Here is an 18,502-nt window from a genome sequence, read left to right on the forward strand (position 1 = left end):
TTGTTTAATGTTACCGAAGCTTCCAACTGGTGATCTGTAACTGGCAGATTTAGGAGTCCAGTGTCCCTGGTTGAAGATTTCTCCAGTATCACAGTTCTGGGGGACAGTTTGCTTGGTCTACCCCAGCTGCTTTCTCTGGGTCTGGTGCAAGGCAGTCCGGCTGAGTCCATATTTATCACGAATGTACCTCTTGATATTTGACACTGGGGTAGGAGTGTTTACGCCTCATGATTTGGCCGGGAAATGGCTCTTTTAGCCACTTTTCTTCGCTGATAGAAAACAGTCAAGATAGAGTATTCTAGAGGCCTTCCACCAGAGGCGTATGGAGGAGGCCTTTGTGTCCTGACAAAGAAACCACTGCCTTTTCCTCAGAGTTGTGAGGAGTACTTTGATGGCACTGGATCATTGTGGGGTTATTGTCACCAACTCGGGAGCAAGCCACACTTGCGGAGTTCTGCTCCTATCAGCCAGGGGCTCTCTGGGCCACTGTTATAAGGCGCCAGGGACAGGGATTGACTGCCCAGGGTTATATGAATTTATAGCCATCACATAGGAGTCTGGTTCTTGTCACAGTTATAGGATCTCAAGCTAGAAGGGGCCTGCTCTGGACTTGACTTTGATAGCTCAGAACTCCATACTTGCACTTGCTGATTGGGCATCTGCATACTACATACATTGAATTTGCCTTGTGCTGTTTTTTTTTTTCTTTCCCCAAAAGTGGACTTTTAAAGAAAAATTGTTTTAAAACTCATCATAATTTGGAAACTCAAAAAATAAAATAAAATAAAATAAAATAAAATAGAATAAAATACCAACTAAATCCTTTGGGAGTACAGCAAGGTAAGCAACAAAAATATCCTTTGCAGAAAAGATGGCATTAAATGTAGTAGATGCCAATATGTATGGTTGTACTTTGTTGGTATTTTTGTCAAACCAGTCTTTCAGCCCAAATACTTTCCCCATTTCTGCAGCACCCAAGAGTACAAGACTGTGTAAACAGAGAGAACATTGTTGTGAACTGTTTGCTCTGGCACACGGCCTCTCCTAGCCTTCTGATCCCTGCCACAGGTCAAGGGTCAAAGGTCCACAGCAGGCCTGGGCTTCAGGGTACTCTTCAATTACTCCATAGTAATCGAGGATAAAGCCAAAGGACTGGCTTTCATTTACTGTGAAATCTGGTTACGTATATAAATGGGATCTTCTACACAGAAAGTTAATTTTTGGTGGAAAACTCTACTAAGGGTTATTGCGTTCCAAAAATCCAAAGGCAAAAGTAACTGAAACCAAAAAAGATGGCTAGAGTGTGAACATGATTCCTGAGTCTATCACGAAAGTTCCCAGTCAGGGTTCGCTCCGCTCTCCTGCACAAGAAACCCTTGATGATTTATGCACCTGAAGACGTCTCTTAGCAACGGCTGTGAAGGAAATGTACTGAGAAATTTTCTCTAGGCTTTGTTTAGAGGGAGTGCCAAACCAGAGGTTAAATGCAATTTAACACGTTCTCTAAAATGCAATGGACATATTGTTGTATTAATTTTAAGGAGAAAAAAAGGCAGTTTGGCTTCCTACTTGATAGTAGATTTGTTTGCTCTTAAAATACTCATTCCCACACCGTGGTAGGAATTATGAATAAAATTTCTGGGATTGTCTTTGGATTTGGCAAGCAGTGTCAGATTCTTTAAAAGAAGTTGTTTGGGATTTTTAAAATATAAGAAAAAAGTTCTGTTGCTCATATATTTCTGCTTGTTAACTAAAAGTAGTGCTTTCTGAACAATCTATTTTTAGCTTTTATTTCGAATTGACTTTAGATATATGGGAGATTGCAAAAAAATATACAGGAACATCCCATGCATCCCTCCCACCAGCCCCATGAAAGATCCATTTTGACTATTTTTCCTATGAAAGGAGGAAATAAGCTTAAGGGTTGAGCAAAAAATGGGCTGCTTCAGGTCTAGCCCAAAGGCACAGTGGAGACCTGAATACTGGACCCCCACCCTTGGTGTAGCGTCTTTGTTTCATTTGCCCCAAAATGGGCAGCTACCGGCAGGGGGCGCGGCAGGCAGGGACATCGGACGCTGACATTCTAGCCACTCATCGCTTTCTTTTAAAAGCTTCCTCCTTTCCCCATCTCAAAGTTCAAAGTGACTGGGTTTAGGGTAGGGATGCGGTGAGGCTTGAATGTGGGTTGTGTGGTTGAGCCACTGAAAAACTTTTTAGGTTTTGCCCTGTACTTCGCCAGTACTCTAGCCCTTATCTTTCTAGGAGAGAACTTTCTCCACCCTCTTTGAATTAAGGACTTCTCATCCACATGGAGGTGGGGGGGGGGGGGGGGGGGAGGTAATCAATTTAAGATCACATACAAGAAAAAAGTCACTTAGATTGTTTTGGGAGATGAGGGGGAAAGATATATAAAAGTTTAAAGCCACTTATTTCAAATTAAGCACATAGAGTTATGTTAAAGGAGCACAGAACTATTGGAAATTGTACTTTAATTCTATACTTTTTCTGGTTGAGGAGGGAGATGAAAGAGAATAAAGTAAATCCCAGATGCCGAGGGAAAAAAGAAAGGCAAAGAGGGAATGAAGAGAGGCAGAGGCTTATTACCCTTAGCTTAGAGGTAGACTTTCTAGAAGGATTTTGAGGTTTAGGTCAGCTAATGTCTCACTTGGACAGTAAGTACAGAAGCTTAAGTACACAGGGCAACAGACCAATGTTATGTATAACAGCAAACTACTTCTCAGTTTGCTTATGGAAGTCCTCTATCTTCACGCAGATACAATGAATATATTATGGGCCACTCACCAGCTCTGGCTACAACCCTTCACACCTTGCCAATCCTCACCACCTTCCTATCCCCTCAACAACTAGTTCAATGTATTGGCTTCTCCACTGTCACTGGGCGAGTCAACTGCAGGGTATAACCAAGTTTTCTCAGTTCTTTGGCTTCCTTTGGCTACTCTTGACCCCCCATGCAGCCCTAGGGTCATGTTTATTTGTTGAATGGTTAACTACTTTAACACTGCTATTATCAACAACCTAACCCTCTACCATTCCCAAGCAGACTTCACCTGAGAAATTGTTAGAAATGCAGAATCATGGGCTTTGCTTCTGACCTTGTGAATCAGAATCCACACATTAGCACAACCCCCTGATGATTCTCAGAAGCACTGCTGGCCTCCCTGGCTCTCACCCTTTTCATTCCAGATTGCCGCGTCACCTGCCAGCAACCATACTTCAATCATCTTGAGACTCAGGCCTCCTTCATAATCCTTGTATTCATTTTTTTAATTTAATATACTCCAAGAATAGCTCTTCAACCCCCCTTTCCACTCTTTAGCTCCTCACTCTTGTTTTTTTCTCCTTCTCTCTCCCTGTCTGAACTTTGCAGAGATCAAATGACCTTGCTGTGCTCATGTGTGTTTCCTTCTAGGCTTCAGTATGTCTCTGGTCTTCTACCACCCTCAATTCTTTTCTCCGGTCCAGATGAAGTAGTATCTTATTCCTAACCCCCAATAATGGGGGTAGGAGGGAGAGAACCAAAAGTATGAGCCTCTTTTTCTCATACTTTTGGTTCTCTCCGCCTCTTTCCGCCTCTGCCTTTTGCACATTTTCCTATTCCCCTCTTCTGGGATCTTGCTGTCTTACTGGTCTTCTCTTTCCCGGAATCATGTACGTTGTTTCCGTGAAGCCCTTCCTTTTTGGATCCAAATGTGCAGAGCTCTTCTATTAAGAAAATCACAACATACACACACATTCACATTCACTTGATCCTACTCCCTTGTGGTTTATGTTCTGTTTCTCCTCTTTCAGAATCCGATTTTTCCAACAAATGGTATAGAACAGTGGTTTATAATTGAGACAGCTTTGCCTCTACCCCCCTCTTCCGGGGACGTGTGGCAATATCTGGAAACTTGTTTGGTTGCTGCAACTGGGGGAGATGCTCCTGGCATCTAGAAGTGGACAGAGACCAAGGGCGCTACTAAACACGCTACAATGCGCAAGACAGCCCCGCACAACAGAGAATTATCTGGCTAGGCAGACCCTCTTGGTTTGCCTTTGACTTTCTTGGTTATCACACTGAAAATCCTATGTCCCAGGAAACCCCTCAGTCCTGGGTGTACTGAGATGGTTGGTCACCTTTTATCTGGCCCCCAATGTCAAAAGTGCCAAAGTTAAGAAGCCCTGCTCTAGAAGGAGGATCCATTGACCTTACTTTTTTCTCACCAACTCCCTTCCCTTCAACCTGACATTTAGTTTCTGTGTTCTTTTCTATGACAACAGTTCTCTTGAAGGACACCAATGGTCACCTTCCAATCAAGAAATACAATGGCCTTGGACACCTGGGTGGCTCATCGGTTAAGCGTCTACCTTTGGCTCAGGTCATGATCCCAGGGTCCTGGGACCAAGTCCTACATCGGGCTCCTTGCTCCGTGGGGAGCCTGCTTCTCCCTCTGCCTGATGCTCCCCCCGCTTGTGCTCTCTCTCTCTCTCTGACAAATAAAATCTTAAAAAAAAAAAAAAAAAAAAGAAATACAATGGCCCTTTTTCCTCCTCCCTCAACCTTTCTGATCCCTTTCAAGCATTTCACACTGTTGCTTTACTGTCATTTTGGAGCCTCTTTTTCTCATACTTTTGGTTCTTTCCCTCCTACCCCCATTATTGGGCCTTCTCGCTTTTGTGGGTCCCTATTTCTACTGTTTCTTAATTGTAGATAGCCCCATAGTTCAGTGTTTCTTGGCTCTCTTTCTATTTCTCCTACCGAAGAATTTATGCCACTCCTTAGCTTCAGATCTCCTCCGTATTAGTTGATTCCCAAATCTCTTTCCTGAGTCCTAGTCTTTCATTTCCAAGTAATGGAGTGATGTTCAGCAGAATCTAAAACTCTAACATGAGTAATAGCAGGTTAAGAACATTTATTTAAGATGTTAGCAAGGAGGAAAGACAATACAGTCTATCTTATATTTTTGATCTGTCTTCAACTTTGGTCTGATATAACTCAAACTCTATCCAGCCAGGATAACTCTATTCATGCTTTTATATACCTTGTGCTTTCCTCCTTCCATGGTTTTGCTCCATGTCTTTGTGCTTTTGGAAAACATTTCTGCCCTTTCCTTCTTCAAATCTTCCTAGCATTCCAATCAGGAAAATGTGGAATGATGAAAATGCTGGATTAGGAGTCAGAAGAAGACCTCTTTTGGTCATTCTACTTGCTTTCTGACCTTGGAACAATTATTTGAGCTTTCTATGGCTTTCTCTCTCTCTACATATATATTTTTTAAAAAGATTTTATTTACTTATTTATTTAATTTGAGAGAGAGGGAGCACGAGCAGGGGGAAGGGGTAAAGGGAGAGGGAGAAGCAGACTCCCCGCTGAGCAGGGAGCCCGATGTGGGACTCCATCCCAGGACCCCAGGATCATGACCTGAGCCAAAGGCAGCCGCTTAATGGACTGAGCCACCCAGCACCCCTATGGCTTTCTATATTTTAAATAAAGAAATAAGAATTCCATCCCTGCCTGCCTCAGATAGCTAATAGGATAAAGACTACATAAGCATTGTCTGACCTGAACTCTGATAGCACTTTGTGCCTTTCATCTGCAAACTTACTATCTCTTGCATGTAAAGTAGTGACAAATTCTACAAACTCTTAAAAAGTAGGGGACCCGAATGTAAACCTTTTTCTTCTATGCTTTCTATCATTGTTCATGTCATGTTATCAGATTCGGAGGAAAAAACCAATGAAAAAAATAGCAATTCCACGTGCTGTTCAGTTTTTATTCTTTTTTTTTTTTTTTTTTAAAGATTTTATTTGACAGAGAGACACAGCAAAAGAGGGAACACAAGCAGGGGGAGTGGGAGAGGGAGAAGCAGCCTTCCCGCGGAGAAGGGAGCCTGATGCGGAGCTCGATCTCAGGACCCTGGGATCATGACCTGAGCTGAAGACAGACGCTTAACGACTGAGCCACCCAGGCACCCCAGGCGCCCCCAGTTTTTATTCTTGATTCACTAATTCCGAATAGTTTTTACTATAAATGTATCACCTTTCCTTTTTTTTTTTTTTTTTAAACCTCCAATTTAGGAGATGTCTTTCCAGTGCAAATGAATCCAATAGCTCAATCTCAGTTTGTACCTTTGGCTGAAGTTCTTTGCTGTGCTGTATCTGATATGAATGCTGCCCAGATTGTGGTGACACAGGAATCACTGTTGGAGCATTTGATGAAACACTACCCAGGTAGCGTGACAAGTTTTCTCTATTAGTTCATTGCTTGCTTTCTATTTATAAATCCTCTTAAAGATGTGAATAAACTGGGCGATATCCACTTTTTTTCTCTTGTAGAACCTCGTATTAGAGCCTTGCTAGGCAAAGGCCTGCATCCACAAATTTGACAAGGGCATTTCTTTCACTTTCCAGATGAACTTTTTCAAAAACAATGCTTATGGCAATAAACAAATCAAACTGTAGAAAGGAGTACAAAGCAAAAAAAGGAAAAGTTCATCTTCTCCCCCGATCCCATTCTTCCATTGCCACTTCCCAGAGGTGACAGCTTATATTGTTTATCTTTTCCTGTGTATGCTTTCATAAATTGTATTTGAGCATATGTATTTTTTTAATAACATAAATTAGATCATTCTTTACATTGTTTGCACCTGCTTAAGTTAAAAAAATATTTTGGGGGGGCGCCTGGGTGACCTAGTTGCTTAAGTGTACAACTCTTGATTTTGTTTTTTTGTTTGTTTTGTTTTAAGATTTTATTTATTTATTTGAGAGAGAGAGAGAGCATGAGCTGGGGGAGAGGCAGATGGAGAGGGAGGGGCAGACTCCCCGCTGAGCAGGGAGCCTGATACGGGGCTTGATCCCAGGACCGCGGGATCATGACCTGAGCTGAAGGCAGACACTTAAGCGACTGAGCCACCCAGGTGCCCCTAACTCTTGATTTTGGCTCAGGTCACGATCTCAGGGTCATGAGATCGAGTCCTGAGTCAAGCCCTGCATCAGCCTCCAAGCTCAGTGGGGAGTCTGCTTGAGATTCTCTCTCTCTCTCTGCCCCTCCCCACCCCCCAAGTGCATACACTCTCTCTCTCAAAAAAATGAATAAATCTTTAAAAAAACATTTTGGAGATCTTTCTGTATTATTATATATTGATTTATTTCAATCTTTTCACAGATGCATAATATCCCAAATACATGGGTATAGAAGAGTATTTTTAATTTTTCCCATTATAAAATGGATATGCTTATTGAAGAAAAATCAAGAAAATACAGAAAAGTAACCACTTACAGTACCACCACCCAAAGGAAATGTTAATATATATATATTTTTATTTTTTTAAAGATTTTATTTATTTATTTGTCAGAAAGAGAGAGAGCACAAGCAGGGGGAGCAGCAGGGGGAGAGGGAGAAGCAGGATCTCCGCTGAGCAGGAAGCCCGATGTGGGACTCGATCCCAGGACCCTGGGATCATGACCTGAGCTGAAGGCACACACTTAACTGACTGAGCCACCCAGGCGTCCCACGAAATGTTAATATATATATATATATATATATTTTAAAGATTTTATTTATTTGACAGAGAGACACAGCAAGAGAGGGAACACAAGCAGGGGGAGTGGGAGAGGGAGAAGCAGGCTTCCCGCAGAGCAGGGAGCCCGATGCAGGGCTCGATCCCAGGACCCTGGGATCATGACCCAAGCTGAAGGCAGATGCTTAACAACTAAGCCACCCAGGTGCCCCGGATATGTTAATATATTGATGTATTTTCTTCCAGTGTTATACAAACATGTTTCACGATATAAATACAATTTTGAACCCTGATATTTGGAAAAAGGAATTTGTTTTAAAATTGTTACCTTCCTACTTTGAAAAACTATCATAATACAGATATTAGGTAGTTTGCCCTCATCCTGGCACAGACTGGTTTTCATTTTCTCTTTAGATTCTTATTAAGATTTAAGCAATGAAGCTGCGATTTTCAAAAACACCCATGTTTGCTTCCAAGAATGCTGTCTTGAAGTGAAAATTTAAATTCATGATGGGTTTGTATAACTTCCTGTGTGTGTTAGAGGGAACTCAGATTTTTTTCTCTACTTAACCATTAATTTAGCCCTATGTCTTTGTGTGGACCAAGTTGCATTCCTATTATTCAGTTAAATTGGGACTATTATGAGTGCTTCTTTGGCATTGTAATTATGTTTATTGTGTTACAGTTAGCTCTGGGTTCATCAAGCACATGTGTGGTCGTTTCTGACTTACTGATTTCACTCATCAAAATGTTTTTTTTAATTCAAAATCTATCAGTGTAATGAAATGCTTGTTTGTTTTAGGCATTGCAATTCCATCTCAAGATATTCTCTATACCACTCTGGGAACTCTGATTAAAGAAAGGAAGATTTATCACACTGGAGAGGGATACTTCATAGTCACCCCTCAGACTTACTTCATCACAAATACAAGCCCTCAGGAAAATAAGAGAGACCTGTCAGATGCAAGTCACCCGGTGCCAACTTGCATTACGTATCTGGTGAGCGCAGCCAGCTGTGCAGAACTAGCCAAAGGAAATGCTGCCCCCATTTCCCATTGTCAGTCTTGCCGGTGTTTCCCTGCCCCGTGCACCCAGGACGTAGAGGCGACACCGGCGGCTGCAGAAATGGCTAGAAAAGGCCAGAAGGGTCTTCAGGAATCCAGATCTTTGGTACAGAATCAAGCCGTTTCAGTGTCTGAGGAGAATCACATCTGTGAAAGCGCCAAACCGTTACCAGACACAAAAGACAGAGAAAAAGGCAAGAAGTTTGGCTTCAGCCTCTTCTGGCGTAGCCTATCCAGGAAGGAGAAGTCCAGAACAGAGCACAGCAGTTTCTCTGCCCAGTTCCCACCAGAAGAATGGCCTGTCCGAGATGAAGATAACTTGGACAATATCCCTCGAGACGTCGAACATGAGATTATCAGAAGAATTAATCCCATTCTGACCGTTGACAACTTAATCAAACATACCGTCTTGATGCAAAAATATGAGGAACAGAAACAATATAATAGCCAGGGCACTTCCACTGATATGCTGACGATGAGGCATAAATATCCTTCAAAAGAGGGAGTGAGGAACCGGAGGGGCCGGTCTGCAAAGCCTCGAAGAAGGCGGGGCCGTTCTCAGAGGGATAGGCACCAAGCTGGGAGTCCGGGAAGCGAGCCTCAGCCAGGAAGCATTAGACTGGAGAAACATCCCAAGCTCCCTGCTCCCCAACCCACCCCCAGAATTAAAAGCCCAAATGGAGCAGTAGTTCAGAAACCACTTGATGAGAACCTATCAGTGCTGGGGTCCCATTTGATTTACAAGAAGCGAATTAGTAATCCTTTCGTAGGTTTTTCTCCCCGAGGGATCCCAGTAACCAAAGGGCACAACATCCAGAAGACCAGTGATCTGAAACCCAGTCAGACTGGACCAAAGGGAAAGCCTTTCCCAAGGTCAAGGTCTTTGGATTCTTCAAGAATCTTTGAGAGTGAACTCAAAGAGCCACATGCTGAACAATGTAAAGATAAACCGATGGCAGAATCCATTTATATGAATAACTCTGCCGTCAAACCTATCAGTGATGACTTCAGAGATCCCCTCTTAAATTACTCTCAATGTAGTGTTTCGCAAAATGGCAGTAAATGTTCCTTTCGGGAAAGCATGTTGAGATATGATGTATATGGTGGAAAAAACGAGGTAATCCCTGAAGTCTTGAGGAAAAGTTATTCTCGCTTTGACACATTAGGGGAAGCCAAAGAAACACGGCATGTCCTGCCATCACAAGGTTCCTCCTCTTTAGGCCCTGCCTCCTCCACTTGTAGAATAGTTGATCAAACAATACACCAGTTCCAAAATCTTGGTCTTCTGGATTACCCAGTTAGTACGAACTATTTGAGACAACCTGAGCGACAAGATGGAGACTTAGAAGAAATACCAATGAGAAAGGCATTTGTCCCGGAAGCAGAGACTGTGGATCTAGAAAACAAGGGGCTTTCTGATGATAACCAGGCCTTGTATCAGAATGAATTGGAAGATGATGATGGTGCTTGTAGTTCATTATATCTAGACGAGGAGGACTTTTCCGAGAATGATGACTTATGTCAAATGCTGCCTGGCCGCATTCAGTATTCCTTTGCAGGGAGAAGCAAGTGGAATCATTTGGGGAAACAGAAAGTGACTGAAATATCTCTGACTGAGTACAGCAACAAAATAGACAGGTCTGAGCTTCAGGTGCTTGAAGGAAATGAGTGTTACAAACCCACTGGGTTTTTCACTAACCCAGGTGAAAGCCAAACACCTAATATCTCTGCTGAAAGCGGTGCCCTCAATTCAGGGACTCAGTCCAGTTTTAACTATGAAGAGGAACCCAGGGTTGCTACGTGTGCCCAGGCCTCAGCATCCGCGGATGGAAGTATATTTGATTACTATAGCACAAGGAAAGCCCATTCTGAGACTGAAACCCTCCAAGACTCTGTTGGTGACACAGGAAAGAAACCAGTTAGCTGGAGTCAGAGTGCTCAGAATCAGGGAATGAGAAAGCAGTTCACACAAAAGGTAGAACTTTTCAACACTTCACTTAGGCCAGTGTTGGCTCAGGATATCCAACACGAACACAGTCATTTGGAAGGAACAGAAAATCAGAGCATGGCAGGAGATAGTGGAATAGATTCTCCACGGTAAGTGTATGTAAACGTGTTTGATTAGCCACTATTCCTCAGGAATGATTAAAATCAAGGGTGTATTGAATTACCTAATGGGAGACTCCTGAATAAACTTCTTATAGCCATAGAATTCTGTCAGCCTTACTGAATAAATTGTATCAAATTACAATGAAATCTCTTATATAATAGGTTCATTTTTAATGTGAACCAAAATTTACTCCACTACTACTAAATTTTGAATTATTTCTTTTTTTTTTTTTAAAGATTTTATTTATTTGACAGAGAGAGAGAGACAGCGAGAGAGGGAACACAAGCAGGGAGAGTGGGAGAGGGAGAGGCAGGCTTCCCGCTGAGCAGGGAGCCCGATGCAGGGCTCGATCCCAGGACCCTGGGATCATGACCTGAGCCGAAGGCAGATGCTTAACGACTGAGCCACCCAGGCACCCCTAAATCTTGAATTATTTCTAAAAATAGGAAAGAGCTGCTATAAATGAAGCACTTCCTCAACTGAAGCTTGGAAGTTTTCACTTATATTTCTGGTTCTACACACATTGGGAAAGAGATACAGCTACTTTCCACCAATATTTTCCATGTTAATTTGTTGAAATAACATTGTTCAGATTATGAAAGTAATATGGTCATAATAGAATATTTGAAAAGTACTGAAAAAGTGTCTTAAAAGATTTATTTATTTATTTGAGAGAGAGAGAGAGAGCGCGCGCATGAGCAAGCACGGGGGAGGGGCAGAGGAAGAGAAATCCTCAGACTCCCCACTGAGCTTGAAGCCCAACCTGAGGCTCAATCCCAGGACCTTGAGATCATGACCTGATCTCAAAGAGTCAAATCAAGATCCAAAATCAAGAGTCAGATGCTTAACTGACTGAGCTTACCCCGGTGCCCCAGTACTGAACACCTATAATCACCCTACCATTTATTTTATTTTTTAAAAAATATTTTATTTATTTATTTGAGAGAGACAGAGATAGTGAGAGAGAGCACAAGTGGGAAAGAGGGGGAGAAGCAGACTCCCCGCTGAGCAGGGAGCCCGACGCGGGACACGATCCCAGGACCGTGGGATCATGACCTGAGCCAAAGGCAGACGTTTAACTGATGGAGCCAACTAGGCACCCAACAGTTTGGTTTATATTCTTTCAGACTTTTTCCTGTGCATTTGTAAATATAACTATTTTTTAACAACAAATAATATGGAGCGGTGGCTTTCTTTTTTCACCTAACATAAGTTAGGATATCTTGCAATCAATACATAGAGATCCAGCTCATTCTTTTTAATGGCTGCTGAGTATTCCATTATGTGGACCCCAGTATTTATATAGTTATTGTTTTCCTTCCTTTGACATTTAAATTACCAATTTTTGCTGTAATAAATCAATCTGCAGTAATTGTTTTTACATATAAATATTTGCAGACACTTCTGACTATACCTTGGGCTAAATTCCTGGAGGTCTACATTTTTTAAAAAGATTTTATTTATTTATCTGTCAGAGAGAGAGAGAGCACAAGCAGGGGGAGCTGCAGGCAGAGGGAGAAGCAGGCTCCCTGCTGAGCAAAGAGCCCGATGTGGACCGGATCCCAGGACCTTAGGATCATGACCTGAGCTGAAGGCAGCCGTTTAACTGGCTGAGCCACCCAGGAGTCCCATGGAGGTCTGCATTTTTATTTTATTTATTTGAGAGAGAGAGACAGAGATAGCGAGAGATAACAGGATCAGGGAGGAGAGGGAGAAGCAGGCTCCCCGCTGAGCAGGGAGACTGATGTAGGGATCAATCCCAAGACTCCAGGATCATGACCCAAGCTGAAGGCAGATGCCTAACCGCCTGAGCCACCCAGGCGCCCCAAGGTCTGCATTTTTAAAACATATCTTCACTTCTTTATTAGGGAACAGATCTTTCCTTGAAACAATTGTTTAATTCATATCAACTCTTTAAAGTATCAAATCAAAACATATTGTCTCCAAAGTAAACAATGGTTGTGTAAACCAACAAGCTATGGATTCCCTTTCTCTCTGGCAAAAGGAGAAATAAAAACCCAAATCAAACCCAAAGCAGATAAGGGAAATTACTCCTTGACATGCAACTGAGAATTTAAATTTGCGAAATCTCGAGAAATTCGATTTCTTAAAAATTGCTTATAATATGGTTCTCTTGAAAGACATAATCATTAAAGACATGTAGAAGAAAGGGGAGGGAAGATAACATTTGCACATCAACTATGTGCCCTGTTATAAGAATTAGAGGGAAAGAGATGAACAAGATGCTGTTGCCACCTGTAGGAAGCTTTTATACTTTAGTTGAGTAGACCAACAAACAATAAACAAATTGAACTCAACACAAAGCAGTGGAGTGCCTGGCTGGCTCAGTCGGTAGAGCACATGACTCTTGATCTCGGGGTTGTGAGTTGGAGCCCCACATTGGGGGTAGAGTTTACTTTAAAAAAAATGTACAGGGGCGCCTGAGTGGCTGAGTTGGTTAAGCGTCTGCCTTCAGCTCAGCTTATGATCCCAGAGTGCCTGATCGAACCCCTGCATCAGGCTCCTTGCCCTGCTCCTTGCTCCTCTCTGGTGCGCACTCTTTCTCTCTTAAATAAATAAAATCTTAAAAAAAAAAAAGGACAAAGGAGAAACTCTTCACAACTGCCAAAGAGATGTGGAATTAAGAGTGATGAGCTGTTTGGGGGAACACTTGTTGGAGGACACCTTTTTTTTTTTAAGATTATATTTATTTATTTGAGAGAGAGAGAGAGAGTGCACAGAGGGAGTGGGAGAGGGAGCAGCAGACTCCCCTGCTGAGCAGGGAGCCCGATGAGGGGCTGGATCCCAGGACCCTGGGATCATCACCTGATCCGAAGCAGACACTTAACTGACTAAGCCACCCAGGCGCCCCAGGAGGACACATTTTTGAGGCATATCAATGTAATGAGCAAGTGATAGAGAGGAGACAAGGTGGGAAAAGGGAAATTTCAAAGCAAAATGTCCAGTAATGTGACTTGGCTGAAACAAGGCAGATGTGTTAGATAAGGGGCTAACCTAGCCTACAGCTCCTTGGAAAGGAACATTGTCATTGTGAAAAATATTATGGTTGGCTTTTCTCTTTCATATGACTTCTCAAAAAAGAAACAAATTACACTTCAGTTGTATAGAAGAGGTTTTCAGGGAACATATTGATTTTTGTGTGTTTTTTTTGTTTTTTTTTTAAAGATTATTTATTTATTTATTTGATAGAGACACAGCGAGAGAGGAAACACAAGCAGGGGGAGGGGGAGAGGGAGAAGGAAGCTTCCCGCTGAGCAGGGAGCCTGATGCGGGGCTCGATCCCAGGACCCGGGGATCATGACCTGAGCCGAAGGCAGACGTTTAATGACTGAGCCACCCAGGCGCCCCGGTTTTTTTGTTTTAAAGTTTTTATTTATATATGTATGTATGTATGTATGTATGTATGTATGTATGTATGTAATCTCTACACCCAACTGGGGCTTGAACTCACAACCCTGAGATCAAGAGTTGCAGGCTCTTCCAACTGAGCCAGCCAGGCGTCCTGGGAACTTGTTTCTGACTAGAATATAATTGATATTGGATCTGAGGAAAGATGTTCCGAAAATACGAACTTCTTGGAAAGCAGCTGCCAAATAATTGAGGTGCTGTTGTGAAGCCTTTAAAAATGTAAGGAACACTTTAGATTTTTTTTTTTTAAGATTTTATTTATTTATTTGACAGAGAGAGACACAGCGAGAGAGGGAACACAAGCAGGGGGAGTGGGAGGGGGAGAAGCAGGCTTCCCGCGGAGCAGGGAGCCCGATGCGGGGCTCGATGCGGGGCTCGATCCCAGAACCCTGGGATCATGACCTGAGCTGAAGGTAGACGTTTAACCATCTGAGCCACCCAGGTGCCCCAGCACTTTAGATTTTTAAAGGTTAACTTATATGACAAATGTACCTTAGTGTTAGTAAATGTTATACTGCTTCAAAGTAACAAATGAAGGTATAATGCTTTGATTAGAAATCCAGGCCCTTTTGGAAGGTAATAATTCTGTTATTTTTAATATCTTAGGACACAGAGTCTGGCATCTAATAATTCAGTCATTTTGGATGGACTAAAAAGAAGACAGAATTTTCTGCAGAACTTTGAAGGCACAAAGAGCGGTCAAACACTTGCATCCAATTCCTTACTACAACTAACTCCAGTCATAAATGTTTAATTCTTATTTTTCTTTTGTAAACTTTTTGGTAAAAATGTCCAGATTAATATAGACTATTTTAATCAGCTGAGTATATAAGAATTCTCTAAAGCCAAGCATAGGTGCTGTTAATCTCATTACATATTTTGTTCTAGTTGCTGGCTTTTTTTCCTTTTTGATGTTTTAAAGCTTTTTTAAAAACTTATTTTACTATGAATTTATTGGGAATATAGAGATTTTTTGCAATTAAAAAACCATAAAATCCTTGGTCCTTTTCCAATTAAATGTAATTAACTCAAATTTTCAGACATTCATTAGTTTCTCAAATACATAGGGTTCTAATTTACTATACCCAGTAGTGAATTTCTCTACCCATACTGAGTTCTTATGGTAAGGATCTCACCAGATTCAGCACAGAAATCCAGATAATAGTGTGTTAGGGTTGTATAGAGCCTTTGTTTGCAACTAAAGTCTTTTATCATTATCAGAAAATTTATATAGTTGTATTGGGTACTTTGCAACAAGAATTTTTTCTATCCAATCATTGCCACCAAGGATCTTCTCTGCAACCACCTTGAACATGAACAGATGGCCCCAAATTGTACTGACTGGCAATGTCCAAAATACCTGTGGTAGCATCTGGGTCTACTATTTTTCTGGTTCCTCTTCATATTTGAGGCACTCTCTATAGCATGGCAGTGAGAAGTGAGGATGTTCTCAGATGGTGGAGATAGAAAGGAAGTAGAATGGTTGCGGAATGGTTTGTGAGTGAAAGGAGGTTCTGAATTAAAGATTTAGAGAAGATGGAAGATGGATGATAGTTCATTTATATTTGATCTATTTCCACTAAGACTTGGATAGCTTTGCTGGAATTTTTTCTGGCTGGCCTTTTCAAGACCAAGTAGTGGAATGGTCAGTTCTCTTGGGTTTGGGAAACAGGGAGCAGTCAAGCCTGGTTTCAGCATATTGCACAGATGCTAATGCTGACTTATGGTTGAGGGGATGTTTCTCCTAAGAGGTTCCTAAGGATTGTCAAGGCCTTAAATCTCAAGCATGATTGAATAACTGGAGAGTGCCTCTTAATTCTCACCATCCTGGTAACAATGAAGGCAAGATGAAGCTCAGCACCGCGGAGAGCTGCCTCCAGGCACTGGGGGAGTGCAGAGGAGGGGAGATCAGATACACTGCTGGGTTTTGCAGTGGTTGGCCCATTCACTCCTGTTGACTTTTAGTGGCTCTGAGCAACCTACCATGGCATCCAAGAAGATCAGCTGTGGTCACAAGGACATTTGAAACTCTGGACAAAGATCAAGAAGGATAATCTGTATAGCAAAGGCTTATGGGGGAGGCATTGTTTTAGGGGGTCTTTATAGCTTGGAATCATTATCAATGAATCAAAGACGATTTCAGCTCATTTAAAGAACTTTCCATTAGTCAAAACTATCCATAGATGAAATAAACACGTTTTTTTTAAAAAAGATTTTATTTGACAGAGACACAGCGAGAGAGGGAACACAAGCAGGGGGAGTGGGAGAGGGAGAAGCAGGCTTCCCTCCAAGCAGGGAGCCCAATGCGGGGCTCTATCTGAGGACCCCGGGATCATGACCTGAGCCGAAGGCAGATGCTTAACGACTAAGCCCAGGTGCCCCGAAATAGACACTTTTATAAATGAATGAACTTCCCATTATTTGGGGCACTCAGGCAGAGGCTTGATGATCTTTTAATTGGTATGTTGCAGAGATATTTCCAGTACTTAACAGGATAGCTGAACTAGATGATTTTAAAGATTCCTTCCAACTGTAAGGTTTTGTACTTAAACAGATTCAGTGAGGGTTATATGTCAACTATATCGCAAGAAAAAAAAAAAAAAGAAAAGTTTAAGTGAGGATCCTGCAAAGTACTGAACTCATACAAGATTCCTGAGTTCTTCCAGTTCTCCATTTCTGTCCTATCCTTGTCAGTCCTTGGAAAAAGGAGCAACAACAACTCTGTCCTACCTTTGATTTTGGACCTGGACAAATTTCTCTATTAGAGTGAGGAATCCAAAGTTTTTTATGGCTCTAGTCACACGTAGGGACCAATGAAATCCATCTAATTTTGCCGCTAGACGCACTATAACACTCCCTAAATGTATTAAACGAAGCCTGTTATGAAACCAATAAAACTTTCCTTCTACAAAACACAACATTTGACTACAAATATTGAAGATGGGTATATGTGTTTGGGATATTATTCTCTAAAGTAAGTGGCTTGCATTTTCTCCCCAGTATTAATTTGTGTGTGATAACATTAGTTCTTGATTTCTCATCCTCACTGTGGTCTATTCTCTAAGGAGAAAACTGTTTTCTTGAGGCAGCATGATGACCTGAGTTTAGGAATCGGAGAAGTTTGAATCCCAATTACAATCCTTGGGAGCTGTGTGATGGAGAAAGTTTCCAAACTTCTCTGATTCGGTTTTCTCATCTGTAAAAGGGAGATGGTAATGATAGATCTAACTTACAGAACTGTTGTAAGGTTTGAGGCTAATCTATTCAAAGTGCCCAATGCAGGAGGCACCTGATATCGTTATATGTGTGTATATTTTTATATATTTATATATTCACAAAACTTGTCTGATAGGTGCATACGTGGCCTATTATACAGGTCCCGTTTTTTGCTAGGTTGTCTGGAATTCCTCCATTTAGAGATTCAGTCCTTTAGGTTAAGATTATAAGAAATTTCATCAATTCAAATCCGGATTTGCCTAGGGAGGTATTATGCCTTGGCTAACAAGTTTTCAGTTAAAATCTGATGCTATAATAGGAATCAAATATGTAAAGCATGGGCTTATTTTAGACATTTCATACATTCTGAGATTATCCTCTCTCATCTGGAATCCCAGACCCCTACGAATACTCAGAGAGTAGCTGGGTTCTGCAAGGTATTTTCAGTATTTCAAACATTCTAATAGAAATTGTATATATTCCTTTGCTTAACTCATTGCTAATTACAACATTAAGTTTCTTTGGCAGTGGCTGAAATTATACCAGCTCAGTAATACAACACCATCACAGGCTGGTGTGACATTGCTAAGCTACATTTGTATCTTATTTATAGATAAGGAGAATGATCATGAGTTTATTACTAAATGCAATTTAGCAGAGACAAAGGTCAGATCTGTGAGGAAAAAACAATGGAGAGAACAGTAGTAGTGTTGAAAACTGGGGACCACTACATTTTGAGAACCCCTCCTACTGCTATCTGAGAAGGCTTTTGGGGAATAGGGAAGAAAGACTACTGCCAAAATGGAGTGGGAAAGAGAGACACTGAGAATCATGAAACAAGAAAGGGGGGTATCAAAAACAAACTCAGAACTACTTTGCTGGCCTCTACAAATCCTTCTTCCTTTTGAAACTTTAGAAACATGTTCCCTCTTTAGCAGTAGTGGTTTCCATTTCTTGGATAATAGTGCCCTCTTCTGGGTAGCTGATGTGACTACTTTTCCAGCACTTGATTCAAAACATTTACAAAGTAATTGGCTAAAGAAAGAGTAGGACCTCTCTCCAAAGGCTGAAGTTAAAAAGCTTTTTCCAGGGACTTTGGGCCCGCTGAGTTGGTGGAGTGTGGGACTCTGAATCTTGGGGTTGTGAGTTCAAGCCCCACTTTG

General features: G+C 41.7%; 1 protein-coding gene across 3 annotated transcripts in view; it reads left to right on the plus strand.

Annotated features, from left to right (window-relative positions):
* STOX1 (storkhead box 1) overlaps positions 1–16,384 on the plus strand; it is a 56,038-nt gene extending 39,654 nt beyond the window's left edge. The window contains exons 2-4 of one of the 3 annotated variants that reach the window (XM_032423651.1): positions 6,079–6,231; positions 8,323–10,681; positions 14,730–16,384. In XM_032423651.1, the coding sequence (XP_032279542.1) occupies positions 6,079–6,231; positions 8,323–10,681; positions 14,730–14,877 (2,660 nt within the window). In that variant the 3' untranslated portion in view covers positions 14,878–16,384. The remainder of the gene's footprint in view (positions 1–6,078; positions 6,232–8,322; positions 10,682–14,729) is intronic. The other 2 variants (XM_032423652.1, XM_032423653.1) reach the window with 2 other exon arrangements.
* Positions 16,385–18,502: the final 2,118 nt, after the last annotated feature.

The sequence above is a fragment of the Phoca vitulina genome, unplaced genomic scaffold (assembly GCF_004348235.1).
Source record: "Phoca vitulina isolate PV1807 unplaced genomic scaffold, GSC_HSeal_1.0 scaffold29, whole genome shotgun sequence".
NCBI classification, from domain to species: domain Eukaryota; kingdom Metazoa; phylum Chordata; class Mammalia; order Carnivora; family Phocidae; genus Phoca; species Phoca vitulina.